Source organism: Primulina huaijiensis, chromosome 16 (genome assembly GCF_012295235.1).
Source record: "Primulina huaijiensis isolate GDHJ02 chromosome 16, ASM1229523v2, whole genome shotgun sequence".
Classification (NCBI taxonomy): Eukaryota; Viridiplantae; Streptophyta; class Magnoliopsida; order Lamiales; family Gesneriaceae; genus Primulina; species Primulina huaijiensis.
This window is the reverse complement of record NC_133321.1, coordinates 19,219,005-19,241,849: the sequence shown is the minus strand read 5'-3', so window position 1 is coordinate 19,241,849 and position 22,845 is coordinate 19,219,005. Positions and strand designations below refer to the sequence as shown.

General features: G+C 32.1%; 2 protein-coding genes across 8 annotated transcripts; one reads left to right on the top strand and one right to left on the bottom strand.

Annotated features, from left to right (window-relative positions):
• Positions 1 to 2,498: 2,498 nt before the first annotated feature.
• Positions 2,499 to 3,587, bottom strand: LOC140962099 (transcription factor ORG2-like). 2 transcript variants are annotated; one of them, XM_073420964.1, is made up of 3 exons: positions 3,298 to 3,587; positions 2,831 to 3,205; positions 2,499 to 2,718 (listed from the first exon to the last, which is right to left on the bottom strand). In XM_073420964.1, exons 1-3 carry the CDS (start codon positions 3,559 to 3,561, stop codon positions 2,632 to 2,634), a joined length of 726 nt encoding a protein of 241 aa, XP_073277065.1. In that variant the 5' UTR covers positions 3,562 to 3,587; the 3' UTR covers positions 2,499 to 2,631. The 2 variants fall into 2 exon arrangements, with proteins under 2 accessions (XP_073277065.1, XP_073277066.1); XM_073420965.1 differs by having other exon boundaries at positions 2,501 to 2,715.
• Positions 3,588 to 13,828: 10,241 nt separating this feature from the next.
• On the top strand, positions 13,829 to 22,693 carry LOC140961601 (microtubule-associated protein 70-1-like). 6 transcript variants are annotated; one of them, XR_012172376.1, is made up of 12 exons: positions 13,829 to 14,302; positions 15,329 to 15,414; positions 15,616 to 15,681; positions 15,847 to 16,017; positions 16,408 to 16,578; positions 16,683 to 16,838; positions 16,957 to 17,103; positions 17,269 to 17,340; positions 17,428 to 17,928; positions 18,042 to 18,193; positions 21,363 to 21,467; positions 22,469 to 22,693. XR_012172376.1 is itself a non-coding variant. In XM_073420243.1 (11 exons), exons 1-11 carry the CDS (start codon positions 14,104 to 14,106, stop codon positions 21,379 to 21,381), a joined length of 1,740 nt encoding a protein of 579 aa, XP_073276344.1. In that variant the 5' UTR covers positions 13,829 to 14,103; the 3' UTR covers positions 21,382 to 22,693. The 6 variants fall into 6 exon arrangements, 2 of the variants coding, with proteins under 2 accessions (XP_073276344.1, XP_073276346.1); XR_012172375.1 differs by having other exon boundaries at positions 21,363 to 21,509; XM_073420243.1 differs by having other exon boundaries at positions 21,363 to 22,693.
• The last annotated feature ends 152 nt before the right edge of the window (positions 22,694 to 22,845 follow it).

Here is a 22,845-nt window from a genome sequence, read left to right as displayed (position 1 = left end):
TTGAAGTTTTGGTTATTTCCCAATTCGCTCATTGGTACTGTTTTTCCATGGTATGCATCACTCCCTATAAATTCCATTATAAGTTGGCAGAAGATGGAAAAAAAATTTCACAATCAGTTTCCTGGACTGTACCTGATATATATATTGTTGATTTTTTAAGAATGTCTCGAAAAAGTTGAGAAACGACTTATATGTTCATTGATAGGTTTAAGAAAACCGAGTTTGTGATAATAGCTCCAAGTGATTGGATTTTGAATTAAGAAAGAAGTTTCGAGTTTGAAATTTAGAGATTGCTTTGGCATGTGTGTGTACTGAATGATGAATGGGTCTCACGTGAGACCGTCTCATGGATCTTAATCTGTGAGACGGGTCAACCCTACCCATATTCACAATATAAAGTAATACTCTTAGCATAAAAAGTAATACTTTTTCATGGATAACCCAAATAAGAGATCCGTCTCACAAATACGACCTGTGAGACCGTCTCACACAAGTTTTTGCCTTGAATGAGATATACGCATATATGTGTGTGTACTGAATAAGATAGTCTGGGAAAGGTGGCTTGAAATGGAGTATTTTGTACGAATTAGATAATACTAAAATCTATTTTTAAGATACATGATATTTGACAAATTTTTTATCCCAAACAAGCAACTGGTATTATGGTGATAATTACGATTAATTTTAGTCTGATGTACGTGATTTTAGAGTATACTAGCTATCACTTGAATTTTTTTAAAAAATTTATAAATTCCTTTCATTTAGTTCGCTTCCTACATTTTAAACGTAGTTCACCTAAAGATTATTTTTTGAATGAGTAAAAGAATTCTGGTGTACGTATTAAATACTAATTTTATATTTGACATAGATTACAATAAAATATTATATCGATTGACGTCGTTCTCAGTCGCCGTAAGATGATAGAGGCTGCGCACTTTGTTTTTTTGAAATTCCAAGCTGGTTGGCAACTTGTCTGATGCGACGAACATCATATCTTTTTATTCTTCAAAATATTACAAAGGAATACTTTCCTTTTCCATGTATCAAGCGATATGTGGTGGAATGTATGGTACTAGCACTTGTTTATGCATTTATTGGATGCTTAACCAATATTTAAACACAAAATTCGTGAGATATTAATTTTATGAGATAAATATATAGCTCGATATGACTAATGAAAAAATATTACTTTTCAATCTAAATAGGGAACGAATCGATTTATCACATAGATTTAGATATGTGAGACTTTGTTGTATGTAGTACTTACTCATATAGGATGTCATTTAACAACTAAGATGGCAGTTTTGATAATTTTATTGTAAATCATGTAATCTTATTTTATTTTCCAATCGATAGTTTGTTTTCGATATCGAGAAGACTTTAATATATTCCCTTTGTATTATGATTTTATATGTTATTTTTCATGCAAAGCATGCCTTGCTTGATTTGTTAAAAGCTGAGTTAGAGAAAATAAATAAAATTGGAATTCGTGTTTCTATTAATTATCGAGTCAATTATGTCTATAACTATATTAAATTACTATCTAATCTAACCGGTCCAGTTCGAATTTGGGCTGGATCCGTCCATAATTAGGCCATCTCCAACCACAAAATCTATTTTGGTGTAAATTTTACACTAAAATAGTGCGATTTCTGTACCAAATACAACATCAATTTCCAACTCATTCACTTCAAATCTTAAACCAAAAAGAATATTCTCGAAATATTTCTTTTATTTTACATATATTAATTATTATATTTTATTTAATGTATTGTTATATTAATTTTTTGTATTTGTATTAAATTATATTAATTACAAATTATTAAATTAAATTATTTTTTAAATATTAATAATTAACATAAATAAGTAAATATTTTAAAAATCAAAAATTATTATTTTTAATTTTTTATGATTACATTAGTTTTTAAATATTAATAATTAACATAAATAAGTAAATATTTTAAAAATCAAAAATTATTATTTTTAATTTTTTATGATTACATTAGTTTTTAAATATTAATAATTAACATAAATAAGTAAATATTTTAAAAATCAACAATTATTATTTTTTAATTTCTATGATTAAATTTATAATTATTAAAATAATAAAATAAATATTATATTATAATTTAAATAATATTTATAATTTTTAATATAAATATTTATAATAAATACAAATAAAAAAATTTTAAAAAAAATAACCCCATGCGCCAAATTTGGCGCAGGGAAGTAGCTGCGGTATTTTGGCAAAATAGCGCAGCCCCATTGGAGGAATTAAAGCTGTACTAAAATGGTGTTTTATGGCCTTACCGAAAAAATGATGATGCTAAAAATGTTTGATTTGTAGGAAACGATGATGCAAAAAATAATGAAATTGGACAATGCTACGACCAATATTGGACAATGCAACGACTAATACTGGGGCAAAAAAATTATTATTCGGAGTCCCTGCCGNAATTGGTTTGCTCCAATTGATAATGTTTAGGTAAGTTGCATAGTACAATTGCTGTAACACAAGTTGAATTTCTCATTTTGTCCTTTCTGATCTTGAATTTCATCTGATTCATATGACAAAAAAAATGTTCATCCTTCGATACAATCGAACTAATCGTCTAAAACTTAGTTACAATTTCATCTAAGTTCTTTTCCCTTGTCGTAAAATGACCAAACCTTTTCCTTCAAAATCGAAACATCCATGATCTGACATCCTTGTCCCTGCTAAGTTCAAGCAAAAAGCATTAGGAAATCTTATTTCAAAAAATAAAAATAAAAATAAACAAGAGATCGATTATAAGATGAAATGATATTTTCTAAGATGTAATTAGAGTACCTGAACATGTGCGTTGTAGAAAACCCTCCCTCCAGAAGACTGAAAACATGATGCACTTAGCACGAGAAACCCTTCTTTCTCCAAACACCATAAAGCATTAGAAAATGAACCCTTTTCGTATTTAGCCATCGAAATCTGAAGAACTATTTCTTGATCGCTTATTCGTGTTGCAGATAATGCTGACGATGAATTATCACATATCGGTTTCCTTGATCTTTGCCTCCTAAAATCAATGGTCGAATCTTCTTGAAATACCATCTTACTTTTCTTTGACATGAGATTCTCTTTCTTTTGAATCAGTGTCCCCATTTCTTTCTGAAGCTCAGGGATGTATTTCAGCACTCTTGAAATTGTAGCAGGAATACTCAGTTTTCTCTGTATACATTTAAATATTGATAAATGGTCCCAAGTCTTACAAATACTAATTACTAAAATATATTACAACATATATATAATAAAAGCCTTACAGACAGATCTTCGGATGGAAGCAGCTCTCGGAGAGTAGAATACATAGTGTTCATCTTTTTCCGGCGATCCCTTTCACTGGCATTATGATTCAACTTCTCGAAGATCTTATTCGTGTCGCCAAATTCTCTAGTCATATGACAATGGAGATCAATGGATTCTGAGTTCTGATCAGAATATTTTTCCCCGGAAACATAATCATTATGGCCGATGGGATTCTCCAACGGCCATCCGAAACCGTAGTAACGAGAAGAAACGTCGACCATTTTTTTGATGTGGTTTGAAGACAAAGCTCGAGTGTACTTATATATCCTTAATCTTAGGTTAGTCAATTTTGTATATGTCAGCACCTATTATTTTAGTGTGTCCCCCTTTCTATCATCTAGTTATATATAAAATAAGAAAAATGCTAGATGTGCATGTACATCTTGCCTTACATTTAACTTACATTTTCTTTATCAGATACAGAACTACCCGTAAAAAGAAGTAAATAATTTGTTAGGCAAAGATAGTTTTGTTATTATTAATAAGGAAAAATGTGAATCCAAGTGTACATCTAATATGACTCATAAAATAATACGTGGTTTGAAAAATATTGTATGTTGTAATTTGTAATTTTAGTTTATCCGTTAATTATTGATTTAAGTCATTAGAATTATATGTTTTATGGGAAAGTTTATTTATTAATGATATTTGAAATTATTCACTTGCCATTTTACTGAAAGTTTACATTTGGTGTTTTATATAAACGGGAGATATTTAAAAATTCATGTCTGTATATGTAATTAGTTTTTCTAGAAGTTACTAATTAAAATTTATGAAATGTGTCATTATTTAAAATAAAGAATCCAAAAATTTAGTAATTATTATTATTTTTAACTCCATGGGAAGGACACGCGATTGGCATTAGCTAATCATGGTTTAGGTTGATGGTAAACACAGACGTGTCGATGTGGCACACGCTTACCTGAGAAAAATGTTGTCCGGCACGTGCCATGATTCCGACGACAAAAAAATAATTTGAAAATTAGGGTAGTACAAAAATACGTATAGTAAAAAATTCGGGAAATTGGACTTAACTCCCCAGCCGCCGTTTTTTTTTGTGTTCAGTCCCTGGGTACTTTTTTAGTACCACATTTTCACATGAAGTGTACCACATTTCCACATGAAGTGTACCACAATTTGTATGACATAGTACCACAATTTTGTGGGTAGGGAGTGAACCCAAATAAATGTTTTGGTTGGGGATTTTTCACCAACTTCCCCTAAAAAATTATCTATATACTTATATATTGTAATTGTAATATAATAATATAATATAATATAACTGTGAGATATAATCCAATATTGTTGCCATTTTACAAAAAATACCCTATATCTTTTTAATTTGTTAAACAAATACCATAACAATCTATTTTAATAAATTTATATCTATAACTACAATATCCACTTTCCAAAAGTTTTTGGGACTATTAAATATTTCTTTATTTTTACTGAGTTTTAAAAATAATTTAAAAATAAGATATATATAATATCTCATCCACTTTGAGTGTTGTTTTTATCTAATCTAATTATAAAAAATATAGGATTTAATTTAATATTAACAATATTGATTAATTCTAGGATTGCATGCAAGAGACATTCGAGAACTTACTTATCTCTATTTTTATTATTTTACTATGCTTTGATTGAAGAGTCGAGGAGGCTGATTTATTGGTCTTATTTTTCCCTTTACTTGTGTTTGATACGAACTTAATTTTGTTCATTGAAACAAAACCAATGAAGAATCCTCTCCCACACATTTCCTCAATGAACACAGAAGCCTCCTCAAATTTTCAAGCGCATTCCTATGGTCGTTGATAACAGAGTTTGGCAAACAGTCCTCTCCCCCTCCCATAATTACAATCATTTCATTATCTAATCTATTCCTTTTGCATAAGATACCACATCAGGGGGGCAAAAAGCCAGTTTGGCATAATGCCTTTTTAAACCACTTTGTTTGAAATGATTTACATATAGACCATGTATGACCGACCAGGCCGGGCAGCTGAGCCTGCAATTCCATCTTTTCATTAGCTGCATCAGCACAGTGGCCATGGATGTGCCTCCACTCACCATTAATACATGGATCCGTTCCCAAAGCCCAAGTTTTGTCCGTTTTGAACTGACCCTGGCCTGGCTCAAGTAAGATGTTTAGCCCGTTTAGTTTTGGGTCTCAGATACTGAAGGTCCAAATATTGTACAGTATTGGGCCTCTTGGCTAGTCTGAAAATGATCCTTCCCAAGGACACCACTCGTTGGGTAAATAGACTTCCTCACCTTTATTTATTTTTCAAATTATTGAATTTGAGTTTCAGCTATCAATTTTATTTTTTATTTTACAAATAATATATGCGTCATAATTCAATTTAAAAAATAATAATAATGGAAAAATAAAAAAATAATAAAGAAAGCAGCGTCCACTATCTTTGGATATGCAAGTGCACATGACAGCTTCGATGTTGCAATTTTTTAGAGTCCGCTGCTATTAGAGGCCGAAGAACCCCACTATCTACTTTATTTTTTAAATTAATTTTTTTAAAAAAAAATCCCTACAAGCTGGCTNTCGATTCTGGCCTAGGTTGGTTTGTTTAATTTTGTGAATTCACCAACAATTAAGCGCCACCCTTGCCATTAGTTTCTTTGTTTTACTACTAAATTAAAGAAGTGGATTCCCGGTAATATTAGTTTGAAGACAACTAAATAGAAATGGGAGTTATATTTATATTCCAAACAATACCTTTGCATTTGTATTTTTATTTCTTGGTTTGATCGAGAAATCGGAGTTATATCATAATCTCTTTTATTTAGTATAATATATAACATATGAACTTTTGATATAAAAAAATTTATCAGTGTTCCATATACCTGATTCGAGAGTCTGTGTGCTAACTAGAAAACCCCGCACGTATATCTGTTCATTTGCTGATAAGTTAACTAGAAATTAAAATATATTGTATAGATTTTAGAATAAGAAAGGGACAAAAAAAATTACAAGTTATATGAATAAAAATAATAAATTTACAAATTACATAACCAAAAATATATTTTTCATAAAATAATGTATTTAATAAGCGTTTATTAACGAGGAAGTGACTGTTATCATAGTAGTTAATTATCGTTTTAAAAAATATTAAAGTACAGTGTACACCACATAAAGTATTCATATCCAGGGAAGCCAGATCAACAATCCCAAATCATGAATATGATAATTAAAAAATCGAAAAATATGACTATCAAAATATATATCGAAGATAGCTTATAAAATAATATTGATCAGAGTTTCCAAAGCACATCAATTCTCAAGCTGAAGCTCATATATCATAAATTTATGGCTGAAAAATATGTATATATTATGAAGAACAGTCCGAGCTTCACTAAATTAAAGTCATGTGATTAGAATTGTTACCGCTGACTCTCAAGCAAAAGAAGAGAGAAGCACGTTTTAAAACCTATATAAATCAATCTGTATATATTAATGCCTTCTGCAAATGTATATCATTCCGCATATATTCATCTTCATCTATTGCTTTTTCTGATACTCTCAAAATTTTTTTTTATCAAGAATACAGAGCAACTACAACTCTATCGCAAGCCGCGGAACACGACTTCCGAATGGGCTGTCAAAATTTTGAAAATTTGCTACGGTCCATTGATATTCTGTCCTTCCCCGGCCTCAAGATAAATGCAATGTCATAAAAACTGGGGAAATATAATAGCGTGGATGGGGAAAAGCTAAAAGTAAAAACTAATTAAGCTATTAATTTTGCATTTGAATATAATAATCTAAGGATAATCTTTCAATTGGAACACTCAACAGATCGAGCAACTCGCACGACATCAGTAGTCTGGATTAAACATCTAAAATCCTTGACCAATATAAATTATTAAAAGATAACAAAAATGCCAAATGAAAGCTAAAAATAAGATGTCATTTTACATGCTTTGACATTGGCATGCATAAAATAAATATCACCAAGTTCTGGGATAAAGTTATCCTCAATATAATTAACTTCATCGAAACAACAATCTTTACCAAGAAACCTCTTACTCTACCATTAGTTAATCAGCAAATTCGTCCAAGTAATATCAGCATAAATCAATATGTGTACTTAATTAGTATTCAGAGAGAGTGAAATCTATATGTCAGTAGAATATGAGAAAATTACAATATATGTAATATTTAATGTGTGTAATATAAACTTTATTCTTATCACATGAGCCACATAGAAAAATATCAGTGTCAAATAAGCAATATCCGGTGGATTTATTAGTTTCGGGCAAAAAATTACTAAAACAAAAAAATCCAAGTTATTGGATGAAAACCAAACTTTCACGAGTTAAAAGAAAATTGCAATCTTCTCTTAGAATATTAATCACCACGTATTCAAAGGACAATTCATACGAGTGTAGAAGCTGCTAGAATGGTGATCACTTAACATTAATACTAGATATTCAAAGGTACGTACGGATATATTCCAAAAATCAAATCATGATTTATAAGCTTAAGCTATCATTAATTATCAATATTAGACATTATCCCATTTTAATGGCAAATGATGTACTATATTATATATTATTAAACAAATGATATTATTTTTGTTTCACATTATATATGTCGCCCTTGTACTCTAGCAATACAATGTATATCAACAATTGCCAGTCAATATCAGCCTAGTTGCATGAACAATAATATCTGTGAACACCGAATTAGAGTATGATTTAATGTGTATATAAATTATAAGAAAAGTAAAGGAAAGTTCTAGTAACAAGTCAAAATAATAGCTAGTAAATCAAAAGATCAACCACAAGTTACAACATATATATTTAATAATCTAGGTTGGTATATTTTTCTCTTGATTAATTATTTCTTAGATTAATAGTGATAAGGTAATCAAATGTATCAGGAAAAGTGTAAATTTTCTATTCATTATTTTAGAATAATTACAATGAAAACTAGATCCATTTTCTCCTTCGAAATTTTTTTTATAGAAGCAAACTTAAATCGAATCACATATTAAGGGTGAAAATACATTTATCTCGACTAATTTATCATTGAATTTGATGCATTTCAATTTTCTTTCGTAAAAATTATAGATTTCTATATATATAATTTGGATTGAATTAGTTAATCTTCTTGCTTTAGCTACAAGCCTATGGCTATAAAAATTAATTTTATAAGCAAACTCTAATTGAAGGGTTTTGTTAATTAAGAATCAAAGCTAGCACTACAAGTTTAGAAATTTCCCAAACAAATGTAGATAAAATCAACAAATGAATAACAAACTATCATAAATCATAAAGGGTTACGAGCCAAATTAAGCATACCTAGTTTACACGGAATCTAGCTCTTGAAAACATCAAAATGTGGAGATTCTTGGCTCAAGTTTGAATCCACTATCCCTTGAAATTCCTCAACCAGTTGTGGAGAATAAATTTCATCAACAAATGACCCAAACGACGATGGATCCCGCCCTTGCGGTACACCATCGAACGACCAGAATGACGCTGGATCGGATACTTGTGACACAGCACCATCAATTGTCCCATTGTGTTGCCCTATTTCCCTCGTATCTTCGAGTACTGCATGAACAGTATTTCTGCTCTCCTCCAGTACTGTATTCGCATCCTCGGCCTTCTCTGGTTGGCCGCCGCCAGAGCCATCAGAAAAACCATCCGCCGCAAACTTAGAGGAGGATTCGGGCAGATCGGAATCTTGCCCGGTGAGCTCTTGCACTAGGGACCTGAACTCTGAAGCGCTGGTTTTGAACTTGATAGGGTTTGTTATGTACACAACTTTAAGTGGCTGTTTTTTCTTGATTTTGGGCTGTTTGTTTCCCTTTTTCTGATTCAAATCTTTGTCCATCCTTTTGGGCTTAAACCTCGAATGGATTTAGCACTCCTACTACAGGAAAAAGAATAGATTTTTCCTTTTTTGGGAGGAAAAAGAGAAAGCAAAAGAAATCGAAAATGGTGAAATCAAGAAAATCTATTGAAATGCTTCTCTCTAAGCACAAAAGGCAACTAATATACTCTTTAAGATTGAGAACCAATGAACAATAAATGAAAGGAGAAAGTGAGAGCTCGCTGCTCAACAAGATAAGCCGGTAGATATAATTCGTACCTTATGCATCTTAAATAAATATTGTTAATAAGAATGTACGTATATATATATCGTCCCCATAATTTAATTTAATACATAATTTCTATATAAAAAAGTGGTTTGTTAGTATTTTAATTAATTGATTAATTTCTCCAAATGCAAGGTTTTTATAGTCTTTAATTTGACTTTTCTATTGTTGTTTGAAACAGACACTTCTGGCGTATATATATCTCGGTCGTCAGCTGCTTTCTGATATTTCTTCGACTTTTCAATCTGTATAGTTTCCTTAAATTGCATAATATGAATCCTTAATTTACTTGTCTTAAATACGACAACGTTTATGAGAAGTGAGATTCCATATGTACTAATTCATTAAACTGATCTTATATATTAAAACTTTCCCTGTTACCGGTTAATTCACAAGAATCTTGAGTAGCTAGCTAGCATATTTACGTACATTTTATAAATTATATTATTATTCAATGAAATTAAAATAATTTCCATTATATATATATATATTTTGCTTTCAAATGAAACTTGATTGACGGGTTTGTTACAAAAATCCTCCTTTAAATTTCATCCCATGTATACAAGTGATCAATTTAGGTGTTTTTCAGAGAACCGATGAAAATTTCAATTATAACATCAAATATTATGCAGATATTTTTTAAATTAGTTAAAATCAAAAGATATATAAAACATTTTGACCACAAATATGGATCACAATTTGAGCATTCATGATTTTAGGAATTTAAAAAAAAAAAACTATGCATGCATGTCTGATGTTACCAGTAACAGGAAAAAATTTCATTGAAATTGGAAATTTAATTTATTTATTGTGATTACATTATAAATTTTTGTAATAAACTGAAATAATCAATCCTTCAATATTCGAAGATATCTTCAATATATGTTTGTTCCTACTGTCACGTTCCTTATCGGATAATATGAAAAATTAAGAACAGCAAAAGAATTACACCACACTTACTCTGGTGGTGAACTTTCGAGTGTAGTGACGATTGACCTCTCTTCTCTTCTCTTCTCTTTTTAGCTAGTGGTTTACTTTTCAATAAAATAATTCATCATATAAAAAATTGCTCTAAATATTTATGGACTTAAGACTCTTTGTTCAATGACTTTGGACTGTTAATTAACTGTTAAAATAAATTAGCAATAGGATCATCGTTTTGTTTGTAAGAATCAGAAGGTGCGATTTAATAAAAGAGTTTCATTACGAAAATATAATATAAATTCTCGCCCTTTATTTTTTAGTAAAAAAATATATTTAGATATTAAAAAATGTCAAAATGGGAGACGAAATGATTGCTCATGATATGAAGTTGTAATAATAATGAACTAGATTTTTTTTTCCAAATGATAAACATATATATTAATGGATCAAACACGATACAGGTCACATAATATCCCAATGATTTTTAAGCAATAAAAAATATAATAATTATTAAATAAAATATCAAATATTTAGATTAAACATGATGATTTTGGAGGAAAAAGTATAATTTTTTTTTTTTGTGGGTTAAAAGGTAAAACCCAATAAATTGTAAATAATTAAGAAATGGCTTAATCCACGTGATCTGTCCCCACCGGACACGTGATGTACAGCAATATTTCGAGAGACTTGGATCCGATGCTACGACTTCACGTAATCTTCGCCAGGTGTCGATTATCCAGTGTAGGGTACACCAAATTAGATTCAGTACGGCTACATTTCGAAATAACTTGTCGGCACAGTGTTATCGACGCGCTACATGTAAGCGTGAAGCACTGAAGAGGAAGCCACGCTCCTTCTCAGCATCAACCTCTTGTTTTGCTACACCTGTTTCATACGTCATCGAGAAAGAAGTCAGTCGGTTTCGCAGCGCTATCTACGACTCCCAGCACTTTGGCATCCATATTATTATTATTATTATTATTATTATTATTATTATTATGAAATCGATGTTCTTTTGAGAAAATAAAATGATATAATATAATAGTAGCAACAAGTAAAAAAGTACAAATTTGCCACATAAAAACAAAACATTATAAAGGAACCCAAAATAAATAAAGTAATACAAATTATAAGATTAAAAAATTTCAAATTATATATTAAATTATTATCTTCATAATTATATCATACATGCATCAATTCATTATTGTATGCGGTTTTTAAGATTTCCATGTCATGACTTATTTTTTTAATTACTACACACACATATATATATGTAAGATTACTATTGACCAAGTGGATAAGTGGTACGTGTATAGCCGACATAATTGTTGGTGTTTGAAAGCCTTGTGGCCGGCCACTTGCCTACGTTTTCATAATTAGATTAGATCATATGGAGTTGGGAGCAAAATTCATGAACCTGCAGGCCATCAGTACATATATAGATAGCTAGACAATGGCCATTTACGGACCAGCACAAATACTATTTTCCAGTTATGGGATTTTTAATTATAATTTTTTTAATCAAAATAATATTGTTGAGACCAATAAAAAATTACAGTTATATAAATACTACAATTTTTTTTTCAAAAAACTCTTGTGAGATCGTCTCACTTTTTAATTTTGTGAGATGAATCTCTAATCCGTTCAAATCATGATAAAATATTATTTTTTATTTTCATGATTGATAAGAGTTAAGTCGACCCATATCACATATATAGATACTAAAATCGTCATGACTTTTTGTTATATCTATATTTTTCAAAAAAATAAAGAAAAGCACACATGGTTAGGGATGGCAATTTCCTCCGAAACCGTTGGAGGATCCGATACCCGACCCAAATAGAAGAGGGTATGGAGGGATTTTTAGACCCGATTAAATAATTGGGTAGTCGGGTACGAGGATTTTCGGGTTCGGGTATGGAGGCGGGTTTGATATAATCCGANTGCATGAAATTCAATACCCGATGGGTATGGAGATGAGTATGAGGATGAATTTAATAAATGGGTATGGAGATGGATGTATGAAATCCGACCCATACCCTACCAATTGCCATTCCTACACATGGTTGGTTAAAGTGTTGGGCCTTGGACTCATGAATTTTGTGCCCTTCAGTATATCTTAAACAGACCAAACAAATGAAGTGCAAAAATCTTCTATTCAAAAGACAAACGTACAAGTATGATAGAATTTGTTAAGACTGATGATTTCAAATAGATAGACACATAGTTAAAAAGATTAACTTATAATTAGATGATATAATCTCTTCATTATATTTATATGATACTCCATAATTACTATCATAATTTGCTAATTTTGTTCCTCAGTACTGTATAGGAAGTGTATAAATTATGGATGAATCGTCGACTGATCCACGTTAAGTCCTTCGTTCCGTAGCATTTCTAATAAAATGATATCACAAATTCATAATTTATTTAAAGAATTTATTTGGTGGGTCATTATAATTAATAGAGACTAGTATTATTCTTGGTCGTGTGTTGAAGGTTGTTTACCATTTGGATTTCATCTTGTGGAGACTGATTTTCTTTCTTATTTATCAAATATATAAACATTATTATTATTATGATGTTGTTTGTTACATAGCGCTGTCTTTATTGTGAATCATGCAGATGCAAGTCTATTATATGTGTCGTCGGATCCACTCGGAGATAGACCTTATAATTCTTAAATAATTTATTTATTTACGAATATTGTAGCCGTTATTTAAAAATTTTGAGTGATATAATTATTTAAAAATTCGAAAGATAGTTTATACATAAAAAAAAAAATTAACTAAAATAGGTTTTTAGTTTCTTGTTTCTGTCTTATTACTTGGCCTTGTGAATTTTTATTGTCTTATATGGATATTAAATTTCAGTCCAGTCGATGTCATTCTAGCTAATGTCCACATTCATTGTTGTATAATGGAATCGACATCCTTGGGGGCCGGGGCTATGCATGGTGGACACATAATACGTCACTTGATGTACGTACGAAATGCTGAACTTTTAAAAAATGAAAAATGACCATTTTGATTTGTAAATTTACTTTTTTGTGAATTTGGTTGGTATTATAGACATAATATGATACGCGATTACATGGATGGATGGGAATTGGGATGTATATACGACTCTAGCTTGAAAAAAATACTTTGTTTCAAAAGAATTATGGATCACTTGAGCAAGCAGGTATATTTTTTAAAAGGCAGGGAAAAAAAAAAAAGAGATCAAATTAAAGGAGTCGAGGATAAGTAGATGGATATGTAAATCAAAGGACCCATTGGGAAGTAGAAATGACGTTCTAAAGGCATTTGCATGTGCACTCTCGCGCTTTCTCGTTTCCCCCACTTGGCATGTGCTAATGTCGCTTCTATCTTTCTCCATCTACTACTACTTTTTCAAACACGCTTTCTATCTTCTAATATTACAAAAGTGGATTGATTCTGTGTTTCCTGCCTCTAACTAAACCCCCATCCTAAACCCCCTTGGCATTCCCTATATAAACTCCATTAACGCTTGCACCTTCATTTCTCTCTCTTCTCTATCTGTACATACATATGCTGATCATATATTTTCGATATGAATGATTCTTGCATGTTGACACATATTCAATGTAAACACACACACCTTCGATAGCATTCTTCAGGAAACTAGAGAGTTTCTATTAGTTTTTACATATTTGTTCCTGGTTTTTCGGTTTCATGGTGTTTGTATCAAATGGGAAGTTATCAGAATTGTACTAATGGCAGAGGGATCGAGCCGCGAAGGATGACATCACTGGGCTCGTTTAAGGGTAAGAAAACAAAGTCGGCGGCTATGTATAGAGCTGGGTCGGAGGTGGATGGAAACTTCAACCTGTTGCATGGCTCTGATCCTGTGCGAATCGAGCTCGCTCGTCTCGGAAACGAAGTTCGAGGTTTGTCGTCATTCCGTGCATGGGTTTTTGGTTTTTTTTTTCTCGAAACTGTGATTTTTTCACAAATCTGGATTTTTGTTTGTTGATTAATTTTTTGTTTTGGGGAGTTAATGCATGCATTTCCTTTTGTTTTGCAATATACGGGTGGAACAAGAAGCCAATCCATTTTCTAATCATTATGATGGACCACAAGTCTACGTTTAGGTTATGTAAAAGAATTGACTTTTCATCCACCAGAATTCGTGTGTTGCCAAATGCCACTGATTTTTTTATTTAATAGAAGTGGTCTGATTAAGAATCCTCCACAAGAAACTTACGCGAATCCATGCAATTATGTTTTCTCAGGTTTGGTTTTCTATCAATGAATGATGTAGATCGCTCGATCCAGACAGTTCATTTGCATTGTTTTGGTTTTTATAACAAAAACTTAGTTTTGAGAGGTGCAATTAAATTTTGGGAAATTTGTGGATACCGATTGTATATGTCAGAATTTCTGGTCTTGGACCAAATCATGCACATTCTATATGAAAAATCTTATCTTATCTTAGCGATGTATAGCCATTAAAACACTTGAATCACACAACTACATTTGGCATTTGAATTTTCTAGTTCAAGACAATTGTAAATAATTGGTTGCTTTCTAAATGATCTAAGAAATAGAATTTTAAGCATGGATTATATATGAATGTTGGGCATTCTGAAATATAATCAAGCTTAAATGCAACCTGGACTATGATCAAATGCAGATCATTCCTGGCTTGTTAATTTGTGGTAAACATCATGATAAATGCATATATGTTTAAAACCTTTTGAAAGTTTGTAAAAATGAAAATCTTTTCATCCCTCCATTTTTTTACATTTTTATATTTTCATTTTTCGAAAAAAACCCGAAGAAAGAAAGATAGAAAGAAACCAGTGAAGGTAGAACCCAACCTTTTCTTGATTTTTCTTTACCTTTTGCCGCTAAGACAAGAAGTAGTATTGATATTTTAGAATTCTTACCAAAAAATGTTGCATAAATTGCAGGGAAAGAGAGAGAGTTAGGAGAGGCAAATGTGGAAATCAAGGCTTTAAAGCACTCCGAACGTCTTAAAGAGAAGGCAGTTGTGGAGGTACATATTATCATAATACAGCCATAATTGTTTTTTATGCTTCTTGCCAAGGGAGGATTTTGCAGATCCTCGGATTGTCTCCTTTCAAATTCATGCAATGATGAATAACTGCAGGATGTCAACTAAAAAATATCTTCACCGCATGCTCTGCATTTACCACTATTTGTTAGGATACTTAAGACATTTTTATGTCTGATTTAGCTTACTGACAAGCTTCGAGAAGTAGATGATAAGTCAAAAGCCACAGAAGCTCTGCTCGAAACGAAGGTACATATCTGGTTGTTTGAACTTCCACTATTTTGTTTTTCATCTCTTAATATCCTAGTTTGTATCATCTACTGTACACATGGGAGAATGGCACATGGGAGCTTTTGATGTATAAACCCGGAAAAAAAAAACACGTGACATTACATTGTTACTTGTGAATTTCAGAACCTAGAAATCAAGAAAATAAATGAAGAGAAAAAATCAGCTCTCACTGCACAATTTGCTGCGGAAGCCACACTTCGAAGACTGCATGCCGCACAAAAAGACGATGAGATGCCTCCCATTGAGGCAATCATCACACCTTTGGAGGCCGAGTTGAAGTTGACACGGTTGGAGGTACACGTAAACTTCAGCAAATTGATTTTTAAAACAAAGACTACATTATGAGATCAAATTTGATTTTATTAAGATTGAGATGTATCTTAAGTATGGTTTTATTGTAATTTAGTAATGAGAAAGATATTTACCATACTAATCTGTAGATATATATATATATATATATATATATATATTATGTGTATAATTAAAGGGCTGATGATTTTATTCTCAAAATGACTGTATTTTGAGATTAGTGGATGTTTAGAGCCCTCTTGGCATTTTATCCATGTGAAGGACTGGGTCCTTTTTGGCCAAACCACGTAAATCCCGTGAAATGTTTTCTCCTCACTGTATTTTACTGTTCAGGATTCAACAAATCTATCCACGCATGCATCTTTTTTGTCTCAGGTAGCGAAACTACAGGACGAAAATAGAGTACTTGACAGGCTCGCTAAATCTAAAGAGAATGCTCTCCTGGAAGCAGAACATTCGGTTCAGATGGCTCTAGCAAAAGCATCTTTGGTCGATGATTTGCAGAACAAAAACATAGAGTTGATAAAACAGATTGGAATGTGTAAGGTTTGGCTAATTTAGAAATTTTGGTGCGTGTTTCATGCGAGTAAACTGATGTCTGTTGATGAGCTGCTACTCTATATATTTGATGGAATTTGATTTGAAATTAGGAGGAGAATAGGATATTGGACAGAATGCATAGGCAAAAGGTTGCAGAGGTTGAAAAGCTAACAATATCTGTTTGTGAGCTTGAGGAAGCTGTTTTGGCTGGCGGTGCTGCTGCAAATGCTGTACGTGATTACAGGAGAAAGGTCGAAGAGATAACTGTAAATAACTCGAAACTATGGCTTTTAGTTATTTTGCACAAAAATTCTATTTTATACCATATGCTGTTCGGTATTATGTGAATTTCTCGAGGTGTTTCTAATTGCTAATGTTGGGCAGGAAGAAAAGAGAGTGCTAGATCGTGAACTAGCACGTGCCAAGGTTTCAGCAGAGCGTGTTGCTGTTGTGGTTGCAAATGATTGGAAAGATGCCAATGACAAAGTAATGCCTGTAAAGCAATGGCTGGAAGAAAGAAAATTTTACCAGGTATACTAAATATGTTGTTTGTTTGTGAGTATACCTTTGATAATATGCTGGAGCAGTTGTTTCATGATAACTGCTAGCTAATGTGGTATTTGTTGGGGAATTTCTAATCATGTTTTATTTATTCACTATCCAATATCTTTTATTTTCGGGTTGGTTTCTGTCCAGGGAGAAATGCATCGGTTGAAAGGTAAGCTCGCAATATCAGAGCGTGCTGCCAAGTCAGAAGCACAGTTGAAGGTAACGAAATAAATTACTCTTTCAGTTTACTGGCTATGTTGTTTCAGATGTATGCTAATCTTGATTCTCTTATTGACATATGCGTAGGATAAATACCAGTTACGTTTCAAAATATTAGAGGAAAGGCTTAAATCATATTCAAAATGTGCAGTCCATGCTTCATCCGTCAGACGAAGTACGAGCAATTCAAGTACACGAGGGATCTCTATTGGAGGACCAGAGAACCTGTCCAGATCAGCCTCTATTGGATCTTTATCAAGAAATGATGACTATTACAGATCATCGAAGATTGGTGATGCGAGTTCGCTATTAAAGCAAGCGAAGAATTTGTCTATTTCTTCCTGTGGTGAGTGCAGATTATCAATCAGTGACAATATGCATTCAGATATAAATGGGACAGACGAGAACCAAAATAACGGAGTGATTACTAGTCTCCTTGAAAATGCTGATGTTGGGGCTCCAAATACAAAAGATGAAGATTATGTTTCGGGAACATTGTATGATATGTTGCAGAAAGAGGTCATAACGCTGCGGAAGGCAAGCCATGAGAAAGATCAAAGCCTGAAAGATAAAAATGGTGCAATAGAGGTTTGACGATGCATTTCTTCTTCTTGTTGTTGTTTGTAATATTAATCCTCTCCCTTTTGTTCCCTTCATCCATTTTGATTGAGTGTTGGATTGTTGGAATGGAAATATCTCAGATGTTAGCGAAAAAGATTGAGACGTTAAACAAAGCGATGGAAGTCGAGGCCAAGAAAATGCGTAGAGAAGTAGCAGCCATGGAAAAAGAATTTTCGGTCATGCGAAATGGGAATGATCAAGTTCGAAGGAAGAGTAATACGGTTCTATCTAAGTAGGTGGACACTAAATTCATTTTCGTCATCTTTAAGTCTTCTTATGACTGAAAATTTGAAATATTTCTTGGTTGAAGATAGAGCAGTGTTAGTAGTTGATGAGTTGTTCTTGATTTTAGCAGGAATGGGCGGTAGCGATACTAGGATAGATGTTTAGTTACCGAATTGATTCTGAAATACTGCTTCTACTTGTTACGGTAGTGAAATTGTAAATTTTCTCCACATAAACGTAATATGAATATCTCGAGTATTTATGTTGTTTTGCTATAATAAGGGAGACTGGGGAGCATATTTTTACGAAAATCATTAGTACTTTATGTTTCATTAATGTATTTGTTTGGAATATGATAATGAAGTAAAAAATGGATTTAAATGACTATGTGGTTCAATTTTATTACAACAATGGAATTTTATAAAAATATGCCTAACAACTTGGGAATGTAATCCTAAATAGAATTTCATTGATTTAAAATCGTGTTTATGAAAGCTCCACAAACACGCTATCTTTCTAAAACCGCCCTCACCTTCCAAGACTCCACTTTTTTCTTTCAGAAAACCCTGTAAAAATGGGGCTAATTAAAAAAGTAGGAGTGAAAAAAAAAAGTATTTAAAAAATAAAGACTCTGACTTTTTTTTAAGAAACAATGAGTTGACTTTTGATTATCAATTAAATTCTTTAACTTAATTAATTTTCATTTTCTTTTTCTTCTCGGTCGACACAGATTCTATTTTGAGAAAATCTAAAAGTCGACTCCGAAAAATTGATCGACCAAAATTAAGTTGGTCGACCAAAATTTTGTTGGTTGACCAAACCAAGAAGAAATTCTTCTTGGTCAACCAACATAATTTTGGTTGACCAAGAAGAAACCTGCCATGTTTTTTTTATTGTTTTTATTATTAATTTTTGTCCATTCTAATTATCTTGTTCTCTTAATTTTTGTTGAATTTTGTAAGATATACCTTTGGGTCGACCCAAAAGCAAAGCAACAAGGGTCGACCCAAAAACAACAAGGTCTACTTTGTTTCGACACAGCTAAATATGTGATTCATATGTTAAAATATGTAATATTATATAACATTATTGTGAAATTGTGATTCATATGTTAAAAACATGTTACATAATTATGAAATTGTGATTCATATATTAAAACATGTAACATAGTTGTGAAATTGTGATTCATATGTTAAAACAACATGTAACATAGTTGGTTGTGAAATTGTGATTCATATGTTTAACATAGTTGTGAAATTCTGATTCATATGTTAAAACAACATGTAACATAGTTGGTTGTGAAATTGAGATTCATATGTTTAACATAGTTGTAAATTTCTGATTTATATGTTAAAACAACATGTAATATAGTTGGTTGTGAAATTGAGATTCATATGTTTAACATAGTTGTAAATTTCTGATTTATATGTTAAAACAACATGTAACATAGTTAGTTGTGAAATTGAGATTCATATGTTTAACATAGTTGTGATATTCTGATTCATATGTTAAAACAACATGTAACATAGTTAGTTGTGAAATTGAGATTCATATGTTTAACATAGTTGTGAAATTGTGATTCATATGTTAAAAACATGCAACATCGGTCAAAATTGTGTAATTATCCGTCAAAATTAAGATTATCGGTCATATTTGTCAAATATATGGATTCATGTGTTAGAAAAAAGATCAACCCAAAAGCAACCTTGATCGACCCAAAATCAACATGGGTCGACCCAAAATATCAACATGGATCAACAAGGTCGACCAACAACAAAATTCCACAATAAATACTTAATATTTAAATCGAAATAAAAAGATCTATACAATGTCCAATAATTAAAAGATCAATACAATGTCGAATGATTATCAAACATATTACAATGTTCAATAATTATAAAGATCAATACAATGTCCAACAATCAACAATAATCGACCATCAATGTTGGTCGACCATCCAAAGCTTAGAATTGGTCGACCATTGCAATTCAAAGAATTGGTCGACCAAAGCTTTGGTCAAATTGCTTTGGTCAAAGACCAAAGCTTTGGTCGTTGGTCAACCAAGCAATGGTCGATCATTGCTTGGTCTGTATGGTCGACCAGTGTATGGTCTTTGGTCAAATTGCTTTGGTCAAAGACCAAAGCTTTGGTCGTTGGTCAACCAAGCAATGGTCGATCATTGCTTGGTCTGTATGGTCGACCATACAACCATTGTAATGTCCACGCTTGGGTCGACCAAAAGTTGATCGAAATTTTTTTCTCAACTAGTTGATCGATGAACGAAAATAAACAATAAATCGAAATAAACGTTAATATTATCATATTACTGTTAGTCATTGTGTCGATTTGCGTTGAAAATTGTAGCCGGAAAGGAAATGAAAAAGGGTCGACGAAGAGGATTTAGGTTGAGTCGACTGATGAGAATAAAATGGATGACTGATGAGAATGAATTACGTGTTTAAAGTAAATTTATATATGTAATCAAATTTAATAATATATTTACATTTATAACACAGAAACATTTAAGTAAATTGACTCATGAAATTTTTTTTTTTAAAAATATTTCATATCGCACTCCCATTTCTCTAAATTTCCCGTTAAAATGTGGTAAATTTCCGACTTTAATTTCTTAGCATAATCTTCATGGGTAGGAATAGGATTAAGGGTTATTGTTTGTAATTTCATATCGATTTGCGAACTTATATGCGGATCTGCCTCGCTTTTCTTGAAGGCTAAGTATGGTGTTATTCTAGATTTTTCTCCCCTCTCCTTGTACAATACTTTGTACTTCATTTAGAAGATGAAATCATACGGAAAATAGTCTCAATTTACCTCTGATTTTGATTTCGAGCTTCCATTTGACCTAATATTTGTTTGCATGTGAAATGGGAATTTATTAAAGTTGTATAAGAATTTGGCTTTTCTTCTGTTTTTTTTACTAGAATTGAAATGAGTTGAAGTACAGTACGTCTTCCCAAAATGTTCTGTTGAAGCGTTACCGGAGGGTTTTTGTATAGTGTCACAATTTTCAAGGGTAGAATTTTGGAAATCGTAAATGTTTCTGCTTAGGCCGGATTTTGAATTTTTTGTAGCTTTTGATTAGACGTTCTTTTGTTGTTTCTTGATCTTATTTCTTGTTAATACGTCGCTTAATTTTGGCCATCTTTTGATTGCAGAGTTAGACCAAGTTGTTAAACAAAATGCCTCATAGAACTCGACCTATGACTGCACTTTTACTCTTTACTGGGCTTAATGCTGTTTTAATCTCAACAATATCCCCGGTATATGATTTCGTTTGCTTCCTTCCATACTGGGAAAGAAGGGTATGCTTCTCAGTTTTATATTTCCTGTGTCTTACTTTTGTGGTTCAAATGTTGAAGGGGTAGTAAATTGTTGAGTAATTATAGTCTTCTCTTCAAGTTCAAAGCATAAAATCATCTTTAATAGAAGTTCTGACGGCCCTATTTAATGTGATTGTTTAGGCAATTCAGTCCCTTTGTTATTTGCATTGTTATTATACGCCGCACAATGATTCCATGGATATTGTGAAGTGCTGATAAGCTTGAGAGCCTGGAGAAGGCTAATACTTTGTGTTTGGGATTCTCTTCTTGATTTTAGTTTAATATTTCGTATTCTCATGGAGACTGATGCAGTGTATGGGGACGAAGAGGATTGTATTACCACTGGGTCAATATCGATAATGTTGCCCGAGTTTACGTTAGGGGTTGGATTATTAGCTGTCTAAAATGAGCTGCCATAAAAGTTGGCTTCCCAGAAGTGGGCAATGTCATGTGTCTCAAATTGACTTTCCAACGAAAGTGGGGCGGCTGATTCGTTTTAGGAGGTCTTTCGTTGGCTAGTCTGTTGGGTTTGAGCTTTTCTTTTTGCTTATGATTCAGTCCTTGCCTCACTACCGGATTTTGTGAACTGGATTTAGTTAGCTACATATGGTGTACACCAACTGATAATGAGCCAGTGACATATGCTGTACACCAGTTACTTTAATGTTGTCTTTTCCACGATTGGATAAGGAAAAGGATGCAGCTCGTGAATTTTGATCGTAGCAGGATTTTTCGTACTTTATGGTGTGCATTAAGTGTGGCTATATTTAAAGAGGCTAGGGCGACATCTGTTGTTCTGATTGTATATGCAATGTTGATATTCCTTCTATAGTTATGCTTGGTAGAAAACGCATTCCACCTTGTTAATATTGGCTAGATTTACTGTACAGCCATCTTTTCTTGTTCCTAAGCACTCTCTTTTTGATGCTGAATTTTCCCAGAGGGAGTGTCGGCGCCATGAACGTGAAGCTGTGTTAGATGCCAAGGGTTCTGGATCAGTATAGAATCAATGTAGGTTTGGTTCGAAGGATGTGTTCCATTTTTTTTGTAAATGCTACTAAACATGGGGAATTTTTGTATAAAATATTATTTTTTACTCTAAATATAGATCAGGTCGATTCGTCTCGTGGATATAGACCTCTTTCACGAGAGATCTAATCATTTTTTACAGAGAACTTTAAATTTTTTGTTTTAAAGAAAATATTTACTTTCTAGATCAGTACAAGACAGATTTTTACATGACTAAGCTAAATGGTTATCTATTTTGATCAAAAATCAAGGAAAAAAGATGCAATATATCCAAATTTATGGTTCCATT